Source organism: Anabrus simplex, chromosome 1 (genome assembly GCF_040414725.1).
Source record: "Anabrus simplex isolate iqAnaSimp1 chromosome 1, ASM4041472v1, whole genome shotgun sequence".
NCBI classification, from domain to species: domain Eukaryota; kingdom Metazoa; phylum Arthropoda; class Insecta; order Orthoptera; family Tettigoniidae; genus Anabrus; species Anabrus simplex.
In genome coordinates, this window is record NC_090265.1 from 1,077,627,179 (window position 1) to 1,077,643,702 (window position 16,524).

At 39.5% G+C, this 16,524-nt stretch overlaps 1 protein-coding gene across 2 annotated transcripts in view; it reads left to right on the forward strand.

Annotated features, from left to right (window-relative positions):
- LOC136858009 (collagen alpha-1(II) chain) overlaps nt 1-16,524 on the forward strand; it is a 209,645-nt gene that overhangs the window by 14,853 nt on the left and 178,268 nt on the right. For both annotated transcript variants that reach the window (XM_067137199.2, XM_067137200.2), the window contains exon 2: nt 4,794-4,874. In XM_067137199.2, the coding sequence (XP_066993300.2) occupies nt 4,794-4,874 (81 nt within the window). The remainder of the gene's footprint in view (nt 1-4,793; nt 4,875-16,524) is intronic.

Below are 16,524 nucleotides of genomic sequence, written 5' to 3' on the forward strand. Positions count from 1 at the left end.
ATTTGTTCTAGCCCACACCTGAAGGCATAGTACACTGTAAACACTAGCGCTTGCCAGCAAAGACATACGATGATAATATAATTAGTAAAACTAAGTTCCAACACGCCACAGTTAGAATTACGTAACATAATACCCATTCCTAAAATGCGTCGGGTGATCTAGAAGGTGGAAATCTGACTACTATCCTGATAAACCTGGGCACAATGTCAAAAGTGTCAAACACGTGGTTTTTCAACATTTGTCCTTCCCGCGACTTTTACTATTGCCCATAAGGCAGAGGCCGTAAAGATACACGCGAAATTCTAACTAAAGTCACGTGAATTCCCATTTAAAAATTTGCACAAGCTGAAGGCTACCAGAGAAAAGGTTAATAGAGAGACGCTCATTTAAAAAACAAAATCACCAGCAAAATGTCGGTAGAATTTAAAGCGAGACGACCAATGCAGAAGACCAGCGTTCTCTCAGTTCCTGCCTTGTATTCCAGTAAACAAACAAAACCAACATGGTGAATACTGCGTTGGATTCCAAACTAGCTAATTACTCAGTGACTTTCACAAGGTTGATTGTAATCTCCATGGCAGAGCCAGAATCTGGACGTACGCCGTACGAGTGGGAAGCTCAAATAATAACACTTCGAGTACAAGTATGAATATTGTTTGCTTATCCTACCAAAATAGCTTTGTCACTACCACTTAGAGTTATTTGTAAAATACTCGCACAGTATCTTCTATAGAATATCTCCATTGCAGGGTCAATATCACTTCGTCCGTGCCACCATATTGAGAAGGACTATTGCCAAACCGCAAAAACCTCATGAGAACTAGTAAATGACGCGTCGCTTATTTCCGCTTTATCCACCCCGTACTCATCTGAATGAAACACGAATTCCAGCCGCACCCTTTTAATACAGCGCGTTATGATAACTCTTCATGCTCAGCTTCAGACACTTGGAACTCTACTTCCTTAACTACGTAGAGGAGTGGATAGGTTTTATCAGCTTAATAATATCATATGTCACGAATTCCTTTCTTTGTAAGGGATAGGCATTTGTGATTAGCAGTAGCTACCACAGAAATTTAGAAAATCAGAAAAGGTCCATTCTCTTGTTAATTATGTTAATGACCCAATTCCTAGAGCAGCTTATATTAATGTAAATTTGAGGAGCTTGTATGCAAAACTAAATATTTTCCATTATTATTCATTATAGGAGACAGGAAAAGTAAATGAATGCACTTGCTCTCTCTCTTGATAAACAAAAACTTATCAAATGATCATAAATAGTAGATTAACATGTACCACAGCCATTAGAAATGTTGATTTTGTACAGGCTTTTACGACTTTCCGCGTTCAGTTTGCAAGCCTCTGTGAATTCATTAAACGCCTCCACAATCCTCTATCGTTGTGTCACACCTCTTATCTTTTTGTTTTTTACTATCTGCTTTACGTCGCACAGGTTTTATGGCGACGATGGGATAGAAAATGCCTAGGAGTGGGAAGGATGCAGCTGTAGCCATAATTAAGGTACAACCCTAGCATTTGCCCACTGTGAAAATGGAAAGCACAGAAAACCTTCTTCAGGGCTGCCAACAGTGGGGTTCGAACCCACTATCTCTCGAATGCAAGCTGACGGCTACGTGATCCAGTCAGTCACTCAGTTCCTCTTATCTTTAAGTCATGAGAAACTTCTGACCTCTAATTCTCTTACCTTCCATGACCGAGTCAATTGTTCTCCATTTGCCTCACATGACTCCACCACCGAAACCGGTTCATCCATTGAGTTCATTCCTAACTTGGACTTTATCTTCTCTTTCCGAGCACCACCCTGCCATTGTTCCCACCTGTCTGTACCAGCCATCATTCTCGATACTTTCATGTCTGTTACTTCTAACGTATGAAAGCGATATCCTCAGTCCACCCAGCTTTCAGTCCCAGTAAACAAAGTTGGTCTGAAAACAGATGTTGTAAATATAGCTTCGTCCATGAGCTGACTTCTTTCTTACAGAATACTCACTGCATTAGTTTTGCTGCATCTTGATTCAATATCACTTACTATCCAACCATCTTTGGAGAATACACATCCTAGACAATTATCTGTCTGTTCAAGTTTTGTATTCCCAAACTTATATTCAGTTCTCTTACGTTTCTTCCCTACTAACATCACTTTATTATTGTAAATGATAACTTTTACATCATACTCACTGCATCTATTTTCAAGTTACAAGATATTAGATCGCAGGCTTTCAGCATATTCTGCCATTAGGACCAAGTCGTCGCCATAACCCAAACTGATTAGTACATTTCCATCAAATAAACCTCTCCCTGCCACTTTTTCCACCTTTCCCCAACATACTTTTCAGTAAATGATGTATGTAAACTTTGAACAACGAAGCTGAAATATTACAGCCTTGTCTAACCCCTGTAAGAACCTTGAACCAAGAACCATCGATTTTCATTGTAGCCCAATTGTTAATTTAATAATGTTATTTGCTTTACGTCCCACCAACTACTCTTTTACGGCTTTCGGAGACGCCGATGTGCCGGAATTTAGTCCCGCAGGAGTTCTTTTACATGCCAGTATATCTACCGACACGAGGCTGTCGTATTTGAGCACCTTCAAATACCACCGGACTGAGCCAGGATCGAACCTGCCAACTTGGGGTCAGAAGGCCAGCGCCTTAACCGTCTGAGCCACTCAGTCTGGCAGCCCAATTGTTAATATAAATGCTGTACCTGAGAGTTAGACTAACGTAAGTCTATTTTTGCAGGAACTGAGAAAACCCTGAAAACAAGGTTCATATGGCCTCTTGCATTAGAACTAAATTAAATTAAGCTCAAAAGTTCATTTAGAAAGGAAATAGGCAAGTTTAAATTTCTGCAAGTCCTAATGCATCTTGGAGCTAAACAAACATAAGTCACGTTACTACAAAATGATCGTAAATATTTTAGGGATCTATAAGCGTAAGTACAAATTGCGTTGCTTTAGCACTAAGCAAACAATCAAATAATGGGTTCACAATGTGCATATCTTGCTTTTGACAAAGGTACCGTTAGCGCTTCTTTTAAAGACCGAGGCTGTGTGAAGTGCACTACTTATAAACCATGAATTTAAACAGAGGAGAAAAGATTAGTACTCCTATATATGAAAGGAAATGAGCCTTCTCAAAAGGACGAAGTAACTGGCAGAAGCAGGAATTCCAGCCGTGCCGTGCTTCTTCTTCGATAGAACTGAAGGTACATGTTTAACCTTCACAAGTGACCAGCGCTTTACTAATCAAGTTATCGGTCATTTTTACTCTAAAATATATCGCAAAACTACTGATGATGTTTCAGAAGAAATAACGAAACACATCATGAAGAACATTCATATGAAGGGCACTATTGTCGAGAAAGGACAGGTAAAAAGTATTTGGGAAGTTGATGATGATGCTTATTGTTTAAAGGGGCCTAACAGCTAGGTCATCGGCCATTTGGGAAGGTATCTCAATATTTCAGAAATGCATTCGCTGTATGTTGAAGAAAGCAAAAGAGTGGCTTTTCAAGTGGGTATGTAATGAAGCATTCAAATGTATCTTTCTACCTTCCAGAAATCGATACGTCTGTATAAATCCCAGCTAGAGAATGCGTCAACAGAAGAGAAAGCAGAGGCCAATAAAGGAAAACAAGACAAACACACAGTGCTCAGTACGAAGTAAAAAACCATAATGGCCGACCTCCGAAAATGTTTGTCAACATCGTAGTTGAATCATTCGTAGAGATTTACTTAAGGAAGCTCTGGACACTGAACTATACAATGCATAATTCTGCTTCCCAAGAAGAGTATTGGTGCATACTTTGGGATGAGGTTAGAGCAGGGCAGAGAGGTAATTAAATCGCCTCCTCTCTGTTCATCTGGGCAAAATAGAATATTATGAATTGTAGAATGGAAGATCCGACCCTATGGACAGATAACTGTGCAGGACAAAACCGCAATATCATGATGTGCTTTATTTACTTGTGGCTTCTTAACTGAAGTCCCAGTCTCAAATACGTAAACCATATCGTTGCATACTCCAAAATTATGGAAGATGATTCATTCACTTCGAAGGAAGATATTTTTCACTAAATATTTCAGATATGACTTGTGTTGTCCTTGTAACCTATATCTGATGTCGAATTCACCCTTCTAAATGTTCTCGTTTCCTGAGCACCGCTGTGCACGGCAATAGAACTCAGAGATGAACATAGTTCGAACTCAGGTCGATGGATGGAGCTGTATGCGTCGGCATGGCTAATATGACACAATCATTTCGCTGAGAAAGAAACTGTCGTCGGATTACTGATAATAGAGGATGGTGACCCAGTTGTACTCGGAAGTTCATTATATTTTTCTTGCAACGGAAAGATAACCTGTAACCTGGTCCCAATTTCAAGTGTTGACACTCTCTCATTTTGTCAACATCGCTGTGAAAGACAGATCTACATAGAGGTTATATTTATAATTTGATAGATAGACATAAATAATTCAGTTTTCAGCTTCCTTATTACGAGGACTTACTGTCCCGTCCGTAGTTCCGTTTTGTCCATACTTTAAACCTTCTTAACTCGGCAATGGTTTGTTCCACTTTCCTGTAAGTACGGTATCCAATTTTTTCACCAGCTTATATAAACACTGATTTTGTGTGCAGATAAGAATTCCAATCTAAAATATTTCTCTCTTTTATCATGTGCCGAAATTGAGCATTTAACGTAATTTGTTCCATGGATATATTGCGCCTTGATATGCAGTATTCATTCACTCATGATTTCTTTTCCAGACCTGTCAACTACACCTGCACCAGTACCAACACCGCGGATCGTCCCGTTACGACCTCGTCCAACAGAGCCTCCTGAACCAGGTGAGAGCTGGTGTTTGAACAGTAGCGTAGCCAGGATCGCCCAATGGGGGGGGGGTTACAGTTACAAAATTAAGATATAATATAATGAAACTGCTTGTGCGTGTCTGGTACGCGCATGTATGACTGTCATAAGGATACGCCCCAAGGGCTCTGAACTTTGGAGCGTGGGTTGGCGACCACGGGGCCCTTAGCTGAGTCCTGGCATTGCTTCCACTTACTTGTGCCAGGCTTCTCACTTTCATCTATCCTATCCGACCTCTCTTGGTCAACTCTTGTTCTTTTCCGACCCCAACGCTATTAGGTTTGCGAGGGCTAGGGAGTCTTTCATTTTCACGCCCTTCGTGGCCCTTGTGTTCCTTTAGCCGATACCTTCATTACCTTTGGCGCTTTGCTATATGAGGAATGGTAATTTGTGTGTCCAATTGAGAAGCTTTCTTGCTTGCTTGCATAAATATGTTTATGAACTCCTCTTCTGCGTTTCCTCTGATCTTGATAATTCTCTCCTCCACAACATTAGCATATGAAAATGCTTTTGCAATGTCCAACTCTTCACTTTGAAAAAATCTGCTAAGAAGAGCACTTACATTAAATACTTGATTTAGTATATGTAGAGCATTAGTGCAGGCTTCTTTATTATTCCATTGTACTATATTTTCAAGAACTGCAACGACGGCATCAAACAGTTCTAGAAATACTGCAATTGAGTCATGGCGCTCCACCCATCTTGTTAGACACAATGCTTTAAGCCTCGTTTTGTCACTTTCAGGAACAGTGGCATCTATCGATTCTTTAAATGCATTTAACCTTTTAGGAAAACTAAGAAATGAACAAATATTCCCCACAATACCCAAACAGTTTCTGATTCCTTGGATTGAGCATGCATGGGTTATAGCAAGATTGAGAACATGTGAACTGCAGTGCACGTACAAAGCCAACGGGTAGGTCTCCCTTATTATCGCTTGGACGCCATTAAACTGCCTACTCATAGCGTTAGTTCCATCATATCCTTGTCCTCTTATATAATTTAAGTTGACTCCTATCTTCTGAAGCACATCAATTATTTTGGCAGCCAAACCTCTTCCAGAGGCGTCAGTGATCGGTACAATCTGGAGGAAGTCCTCCCTGAGTGTCTGAGAGTCAGGGTTGACATACCGAACACAACGTGACATTTGTTCCACTCCAGAAATGTCACTTGTCTCATCGGCCATTATAGTGAAACACTGTGATCTGTTCACTCTGCGCACGATGTTTTCAACAATAAAGTAATTGCATACGTGAATGATCTTGTTTTAAGTTTGTCGGCTAATGTACATAGCATTGCGGCTGCTTGTAAGCAAATGAGGTTTTAAATCCTCATCCCAATTTCTTGCACGAAAATGAAGGAAAGTACTAAAATTTCCATCATTTTCAGTAGGCTCTTCATCATTCAATATAATGGGTCCATCGTCTCTATGTCCTCTAAGGGGTAAACCTTGGCGGCCACACAAAATGATAGTTTCGATAATAGGAATAATCTTCTTTCTGTTGTCTTCAATTTCCTTTTTCATGTTCTTACAATTTACTTTTCGTCGCACCGACGTAGATAGGTAGATACGTAGATGGAACAGGGAAGCAACCATGGCCTTAATTAAGGTACAGCCTCAGTATTTGCCTGGTGTGAAAATGGGAAACCACGGAAAACCATTTTCAGAGCTGCCGACAGTGGGGTTCAAACCCACTATCTCTCGAATGCAAGATCACAGCTAACTGTACGGCCAACTCGCTCGGTTTTACGTACATGTAACCATGTAGTTACGAAAGCATGGTAAGATAGTTAACAACTAAGTGAACTAATTTGAATGATTATAAAATGAGTAATTCATCTAAGAAGAGTCGAATATCGGTATTATTTTTATTTTATTTTCAAAATCCACTTGGTGGCTGCGTAAAGACAAAGAATACACTATAACAACTTCGTTAAATATAAGGATTTTTTTTTTTTTTTTTTTTTTTTTGTAAATGATAAATCCATTATCTTTGTCTGGCGAATATAAGTGGTGTCTGAATGAGTATCAGAAGAGAACTCCTGAGCGCTTTGTGCTCCTTGGTACTGATGTTGAAACTCGTCTTCTTAGGGATTGTCCCTCTTGCACCGATCATGAGACCCCTCACTTCTACGTCGTCAAGCTCGTATTTATTGTTGTTATATGGCTCTGTAGCCAGGTAGATATACTTCTTTTCTCTGTCTACTTCATCTGGTTGGTCGTACAGTAACAGATTTGGCCTAATCCAGCTTTAAAATCTAGTTCAATTTGAAGTTTAAAAACACAATTTTCGAAACGTTTGCACTTGACAAATGGGAGCATAGTATGACCCTGCTTTGAGAACAATAATGTCCTTTTTCTATGTACAACAAATACCTTACAATGCGGAGTACATTGTTCTTTTAGTAACTTGACTTGCGGTGCGGAATATGAAGCGTCTATTAACGAGTGTCAGTTCAACTTCAGGACAATGTCAATCGGAGTGTTTCTATTGAGGCGAGAAGATAAACAAACCACCCTCAACGTTTCAAAAATCTTTTCTGTTTCAAAGCATCGATGTAGCTGACATGTACAGAAGGACTGAGCTTCTGTTCACGCAACACACGGTACACGAAACGTTGTGATGTCGAGGCATCGAGACAGCTGATTGAGCCGGCGGTGTTTCGAAACACACACACACACACACACTACGACCAAAGAGCCGGCGCGGCAGTCATGCAGACACCTCCATACTGACTTTGCATATTCCAACAGTTAATAGACATTATCTATTTTCTATTATCTATTTTCTATTATCTATTATCTATCTATTTTAAGCAATGTTTATTTAGTTTATTGTTAACTGTCAGTTTATATTTATTTTCTTTTTGTGAAAGTTCCATGGGGGGGGTTCTAACCCCCAGTAACCCCCCACTGGCTACGCCCCTGTGTTTGAATAAAACAATATTTGGGGAATAGAAACAAAGAACCTCTCAGGTTTACGCAACTAATAATTATGATCATAACCACGTCACCTACAATTTTACGTGAATCTTAATAACGTGATGATAATCACATGACCAACAGTTTGCGTGACTGTTGATATCGTGATCAAAGCCTCGTGACCTGCAGTATTACGTGGCCGGTAATATCATGTTGACAGCGATGCTACTCACAGTACGACTTATTGGCTGAATGGTCAGAGTTGAGGCCTTCGATTCCCGGCTGGGTCGAGGATTTTGATCGCTTTTGATGAATTATTCTGGCCCGGGGACTGGGTGTTTGTGTTTGTCCCAACATTTTCCTGTTCATATTCGGATAACGGATAATCACCACAGAAACACGCAATAGTGATTACATCCCTCCATATAGGGTTGGCGTCAGGAAGGGCATCCGGTCGTAAACAGGCCCAAACCCAGACGTGCGACACAGTTCGCACCCGCGACCCCACAGACGTGAGAAAAGCGGTAGGAAAAGAAGAAGCGATGCTATGTAATCACAACAATGGTCAATGTGTTATTGTTCATCAGTTTTATGGGCTTTCGAAGTTGTAGGCCTTCACATGTAGTTTCCTTCCGACTCTGTGATATAAGGCATCTATTGTATTCCCTATACATTTTTGATAGGACTAATAACATAGGTATTTAAAAATTTAATTTCAGGCCTTCCCCTAAACTACCACTTCACTCAGCTGATAAAAAATTATTTACATCCTAGATTTTAGTACCTCATTCCCCGACTTTACTTACCGATTTTCATTCAATTATCTTGAGCCATTTTCTCGTGATGCACGTACATACATACAGATAGACAGAAATTACGGAAAAGGACTGTGGACACGTCCGATACAGATATACCGTTCTTTTTAAATTCTGAGCAAATTTCAGACAAAACTCTTATTTTATATATACAGATATTTTATTTTTTATCTAAGCATGTTCCGCTCGGAAATAGATTTTTAAAATGTCTCATTTGACCATGATAGAACCCAGAAATGGATCTTATCTACTGTCGTCTTTTGCAAAATATCCACATTTCTCTTCTCGTTCAAATCCTAATCCTAATGAACGTTATGGTTTCCATACAGAAAATTAATTTATAGTCAATTTCAGGGAAATTCGAGTATAAAATACACACTAAAGGTTTTATCACTGCTTCGCATTTAGCTGTCTGTGGTCCACGGAAACAACAAAATACTACTTCAAGCTGCTTTATTTTACACAATCACTCATGGGTAGGAACAGGTAGACCCTTCGTAGAAATTATGGAAATTCAGTCGTATCGGTTTAAATCCATTCTGTTGGGGATACTCTTTGCTGAAAGTGAACCGAGAGAGGTGCTTAAGTTTACACTTAAAAGCTATGTGACAAGAAAGTTCATTCAACGCCTCAGGTATAGCATCGTTGTCATCACGATTAGGGGCATTATCTACGTCTGAGTTTAGGAATAAACCTATTTCTAGATCTAAATGTTTCACATTATTTGGGTTTATGTAATCCTCCGTGTTTTTTACAACATTAATGAGAGTTGAAGAGTTCACTGATGATAAATTTTGTGAAATTCTCATTGTTTTCAGTTGATTGCAAATTTGTAGAACGCTCACCTATATCTTCTGCAACAGATGCAGAAGACGGAATGCGTCGTGTACTTCCGGTTAGTATTAAAACATGCATTCTGCTTTTTTTTCTTTACTTCGAACGGTGTCAAATGTGAAATTCTGGAGAAGAATGCTCTAAACGTTGATTCAGGCTTGATGTTAAAATGCGTAGCTCCAAAAAATGCCATCCCGCTGTAGAGTCGAAAGAGTGAATTGATGGAGACGATGGAACCCTTTTGAACGGGAGAAGACACTGCTTAAAAAAAAACGAACTGTGGAGCAAACTTCAAGACCCTTTATCAGTGTATCTTCTTGACGTTGAAGTTTTATTTCCTACCCAATCTGAAGAGGAATATCGTCATCATTAGGGTATCTGAAGTTCAATACTACATACACATCGTTCTCCAGCTACATAAATCGCTCTTCCTCGCTTTTATTTCAAATGTACTTGAGAGCTTCAGCTGTGCGGCACAAAAACAACCTGTCTACAAATAGAAAATCATACTCATCTTTGCTGTTTAAGAAACATGCAAATATAGATACAAGAAAAACCTATTCACAATAATTGCAGAAAAGTAATGAATAACGGCCGAGAGGATTCGTCACGCCGACCACGCGTTGCTTACTAACCTGTAGGCCTTCGGGCTGAGCAGATATCGCTTGGTTAGCCAAGGCCTGTCGGGGCTGTAACATTATGAGATTTGAAAATATTGCTGTACGCATGTTTATCATCCGCACGGTCTCAGCTGTGTTCCAGTAACGCTAACAAGTGGCCAGGCTGGAGCCGAGTTTTAAGATGGGAGATCGCAAGTCACTTCTAAAGATAACTGGAGGAGAGAGAGAGAATAGTGTTCAGTAGCGATAAAGAGTACTTAAACTTTTTTAATTGGGACGATATTTGTAGTGACCTCTGAATATCACTGCCGCCCATCTGCATAACGAACTCGGTTTTAGAATGGCCTTGCTACAGTCTGAGACGCATTGCAATGTTAGTAACGTTTTTGTGAAGACTAAAAAACTGAGGTCATTCAGTTCTCACTCACCACTTCCCCTTGGCCTTGAGAGCTAAATGTCTGCTTCACAAGAACTGGCCAGATAAGACATAAAACACTTGCCATGCGATAAACTCGCATAACTTTCTCCTGTCTAGCATTATGAAGTGTATATACATCTTCATTATGCCTTTCAGCGTTTCTGAAACCCTATGTGGGTTGAGTAAGCGCCTCCACAATCCTCTGTTTGCATCTAGCTTTGTGACATCGTTCATTTCCATACATCTGTTCATTAAATCACTGAAAACTGAGTCCAAACGTCGTCGCCTATTCTGTCCATTGGGCATTAACTAAGTTAAGGATGAAAAACATGAAATTCTAGGTCTAAGGTTCATCTCCAAAAATAGTAGGCAATTTTATATTTTTGGGGTGTACAGACCTGGAAATGGTTGACACAGAATTATTGAATTAATCTGATATGTGGGAAACGACACAGAAAGGAACGTGATTATAGCGGGTGATCTCAATTTACCAAACGTTAACTTGGAAAGCGATGCGAATGACAAAAAGCACTACCAAAACACGGTGAATAAGTTAATCTAAGAAAGACTACCTAAATCAGAATGTGATGGAACGAACTAGAGGGAAAAATATTCTAGGTGTGATACTCATAAAATCAGCTGAGCTCTGTAGAGAAATTGAAATGATCATTAGGGCTCGGAAGTTGAGGAAAAATCTTTTTTTTTTCTCGAGTATCCGAAGACGAGATCCAACATAATATTTTTGTTCATTATGGGTCACTGAAAGCCAGAAAATGGTGGGTTTTATTTGTCCATTTTTGCCTTCTTGGTGGTTTTTTGCTTATAGGTCATTTTTATCCTTTTTAGGTCAATGAGTTTTTTATCCTTTTTAGATCAATGACCTTTTTTTGCAACTTCACCTTCTTTCGACTACATTTTTACCGCCCATTCTCAATTCGAATCATCATCCATCACCTCTTAAACACATTTTCTTTGGTTAGATAAAAAATTAAATAAAAATGAAATTAAATGAAATGAAAAATGAAACTAATGGTCGAAACAAACCATGGGTTATCAAATTATGAGTAATGTAATTAAAATATTGAAACGAGAAAATTTTGATGCGAGTGTTTTTGAAGATCTCACTTGCTACAAGTGGAAAGAAGTTTCTCGATGTTTTGCAACTTGCTGTCTGAAAACCGACGATCCTTTACACCTGAAAATACTGGAGATGTATATTGTGATATACTGCAAAGCCAACTGTTTCCGAATTCCAAATTTCTGTAACCCCAGTGTGGTTAAGCCAAATTTGATTCCAGTTATTCCAATTTCAATTTCTTTCTCCAGAATATACATTGCGGTTTTTCTCAATTCTTTGTGGGTTGAAAAATCATTTCATTCTAAATTATGCAAGCACTTATTTTAAAAAACACGGAATTCCTTTTTTAAATAATGTTAATCTAAAATATACATCATTTCTTAAAAGTATTTCACTCATATACTTTGTATGTTGCATACCACCAGAATTTTGCTTTTTTAAACATTCTGTCTGTTAGGTCATCAGCCCAAAGGCTGGTTGGATCCTCAAATAGCACCACCAAAGGTTATGCGTTTATAAGGAAACCCCAAAAACCAATGGCAGCAGCAAATTGAGGCGTACTAGGCAAGATGAGGAGTGAGGTAGTTTGCCATTGCTTTCCTCACTGGGTCAGAAAGTACTATTGTAGCACGACTGACCCTATGAGCAGCACCTTTCATAACACTCAGATGCACTATTCATGCTCTGAATGTCATTACTCAGCACTACCCATACCCCAGCAACTTCCATAATGTCACAGCCATGGATGTTGACTGGGACTTCGGTGGAAGCTACACTTTACTCTGGCCTGTGCCAAGAGATGGATACAAAAGGACTGCATCCATCAAGAAATGACAGCAGGCAGTTTTAAACATTATATTCCTTAATTAATTATGTGATTGAAACTGAAATTATGAATGAATTTGGATCGCATTTTAGGCCCTTTTTGTCAGTTTTTATGTCCTTTGGACATTCTTAAGTCTTTTTACAGTTCTATTTTTATTTAATTGATAGGTCTTCAACTTCAAGCCCTAGTGATCACGAAGCTGTTTCTGTCGTAATTAGAAGTAAATGCAATAGAAAAGAAGGTTGTAAAAACATAACTATTAGGCAAAACCGTACGGCTGGTAATAGGGGCTTGGGGGTGTTTTTGAAAAGCAATTATCATCAGCGGAAAATGGTAAAGAAAAATGCAAACAGCTGATGGGATGACTTTAAAGTAATTGTTTAGGATAATGAAAACAGGTGTGTAGGCTTATCTTTAAAGGTAAATCAAGAGATTAAGAAGGAGGTGCAAGTTAGGAAGAAATAGGAATGGTTGTGAAAATAAGGAACAGAAGGAACATACTAGGAAATTGGATTTAGGATAAAAGACAGCTAAGTAAAACATGATGACAAATATATGAACTTTAAGGTACAGTGGAAGGAAATGTTCAGACAGTTTAAGGCAGAGACAGGTTCCAAAAAGGACATTCCAGGGACCATTAATGGACAGAAGAGTGTATACGTGAGAACTTATAGAAGGCAGAATTATTCAGTCAGCAGTATATAAAGGTATTCGGGTAAAGCCTATTATTCAGGTAGAGAAGGCGACTAATATGGCGAATTACTGAAATTTTCCTATGGATATGAAGACATTTACATAAATATATAAAAACTGAAAGCTAGAAATGCAGCTGGGACTGATAGGACTACTGGGAATATCTACTAAAGACAATGGGTTAGGATATAGTGCCATATCTGAAATACGTATTTGATTATTTGCATGAAGGAGCGATATCATATGAATGGAGAGTTGCAATAGTGGCCTCAGTGTACAAGGAAAGGGCGATAAATATAAAGCGGATAATTACAGGCGAGTCAACTTGACATGTGTTGTTTGTAAACTCTGGGAAAGCAATCTTTCTGATTATATTAGATACATTTACGCAATTATTAACTGGTTTGATAGAAGGCAGTTCGGGTTTAGGAAAGGTTATTCCAGTGAAGCTCAACTTGTAGGATTCACACAAGATATAGCAGAATGATAATAATCCCTATTGACGTATCCAAGGCTTTTGATAGGGTAGATCATGGGAGCCTACTGACGAAAATGAGCGATATTGCACTAGACAAATATCAGTTATGAATGGGTGGCTAAATTTCTAGAAAATAGAACTCAGAGCATTGGAAAGTGTATCCTGTAATGATTATGGGGGGGGGGCATAGGGCAGTATTATTACCTTCATGTTTTCTTATATAAATATGTATATGATACGTGTAAAGAGCTGGAATCACAGATACAGTAAGGTCTTTAGCGGTTGATGTTATACTGTATAGAGCAGGGCCTCTAAAACGCCCAAAATATCACGCGTGCAAACAGCGGCGCAGAATTCCTGTGCACAGTGCATCGGTTCCACTCGGCTAGGCTCGGACCAACGCTTTGTCTCTGGGCTACTCGGCTAAGCTCGGCTCAACTCGGCTCGGATTTGGAGCGCTACGGAGCAAGTGAAGAAGAGGGCGACAGGCGGAGCGAGCGAGACAGGCGTGGGGAAATAGAGAGACAGCGCTATTGCTCCAAATTGAGGATTGGGGGTCTGCACTCTGGTCAACCAAGGGAAGTCGTCTTTTGCACCATGTACAGTGCATGCACCAGGCGCATGCACCCTGAAAGGCCCTGGTATAGAGTAATAAATAAGTTACAGGATTGGAAGCGAGTACAAAAAGACCTCGACTATGTTGTGAGATGAACAGCAGACCATAATATGATGGTAAAGGGAATAAGTCAGGTTGTAAGTTTCTCCAAGTGGAAACGTCCTCTCGTTTACGGTTTTAATTATCGAGTTGATGGGATGATAATTCCTCATGGGGATCACTGTACGTACCTAGGTGTTAGACTAATATAAGAAAAGATCTTAATTCACATTAACGAGGTTAAAGATAAAGGTTACGGAGCTGGGGTGGATAGCTCACGTGGTAGAACGCTGACCTTCCGATCTCAAGTTGGCGGATTCGATCCTTGGCCAGCAGTCTCCTGGTATTTGGGGCTGCTTAAATACGCCAGCCTCGTGTCCGTAAATCTACCATCACGTTAAAGAAATCCTGCGAGTCAAAATTCCGGCAAATCCGCTTCTCCATATGTCGTAAGTGGAGTTAGTGGGACATTTAGCTATTATTATTATTATTATTATTATTATTATTATTATTATTATTATTATTATTATTATTATTATTATTATTATTATAAGAGGTCCCAAATCTATTCATATGGTTATGATATTATTTAGTAGCAAGGATGTGAACGAGAGGTCATATACGTCTCTGGTAAGACCCCAGTTAGAGTATAGTTCGAGCGTGTGGGACCTACGCCAAGATTACTTGATACGGTAACTGGAAAAGATCTAAAGGGAATCAGCACGATTTGTTCTGAGTGATTTCCGACAAATAATTAGTGTTATGAAAATATTGAAAAATTTGCTGGGAAAACTTGGGAGTAAGGAGACGAGCTGCTCGACTAAGCGGTATGCTCCGAGGTGTCAGTGGAGAGATGGCGTGGAATGATATTAGTAGACGAATAAGTTTGAATGGAGATTTTAAAGGTACGAAAGAACATAATACGAAGGTAAAATTGGAATTCAAGAGGACAAACTTAGGCAAACATTATTTTATAGTGTGAGGAATTAGGGATTGAAATAATTTACCAAGCGAGATATTTGAAAGATTTCCAACTCCTTTGAAATAATTTAAGAAAAGATGAGATAAACAACTGATAGGGAATCTGCCGCCTGGGTGACAGCCTTAAGTACAGATCAATGTTGATTGATTGATTGATTGATTGATTGATTGATTGATTGATTGATTGATTGATTGATTGATTGATTGATTGATTGATTGATTGATTGATTGATTGATTGATTGATTGATTGATTGATTGATTGATTGATTGATTGATTGATTGATTGATTGATTGATTGATTGATTGATTAGATGAGGAGCCAATGGCCACGCAAACATGATAAAACCGGGGATAGTAAAATCAATAGAATGTGGATAAAGTAGTTTGTAGGGAAGAATGTAGCACAGCTGAGGAACGTCCTGGAACTACTCCTAAGAAGTGGAAGGAACACTGCTACTACTAAAATGTTTTCATTCCTCCCCTGAAGGGGGAGGCGGGCCTCTTAGACGGTGACGCCGTCTCTCAGGCCGGGAGATTTGTTACTGTGAAGGAGATGCACGAGAAGTTGAGGGGGTTGGCGGCCATGGCCTATACTAAGAACTGTCCCGGCATTCGCCTTAATGGAGGAGAATGGAAAACTACTTAAAACCATTCTCAGGACAGCCAACGGTTGGGGTTAACCGTGAGGACCAGCTCTGTTCCGTCTCCCGAATGCAGAGGCGTAGAGCCACGGTAGAGCCGCGACCACCCCTCCTCTACTCGGTTGGCCGGTCAGATTCCAGAGTTGTTGGAACATGGACCAGCCGTGGCTGCTTACGGGCCGAGACCCACTCTGCATCGACCGACCATACAATACTATCTATCCATCTACTAAAGTTTTCATTCCCCACCCTGAAGGGGTGGGGCGAGCCACCTAGAGGGTAACGCCTTCTCTCTGGCCAGGAGTTGAAGACGTGATAGGGAGTGAGGGATATGTAGGATGGGAATGGAGTGATTTGAGGAATGGTGAGATGTGGTATGGGCTTCAACCTAACTGAGGGACTAGTTTTTATTATAAATATGGGGACAAATAAACACGACGAACTTATTTGATAGGGACGTGGATAAGGCATACATTTTTAATCATACATGGATTATTGTTGTAATGCTATTTTGACAGAAGTAGATGATGCATAGATAGATAACATAGACTATTAGACGTGTATACAATTTTTGCTAATGATTAGCATACAGTTTTATGATTTAAATTATTTTAATGATTTAATAGAAGGGATACAAGAGATGGGTGGTTAGAGAGGTGAACATT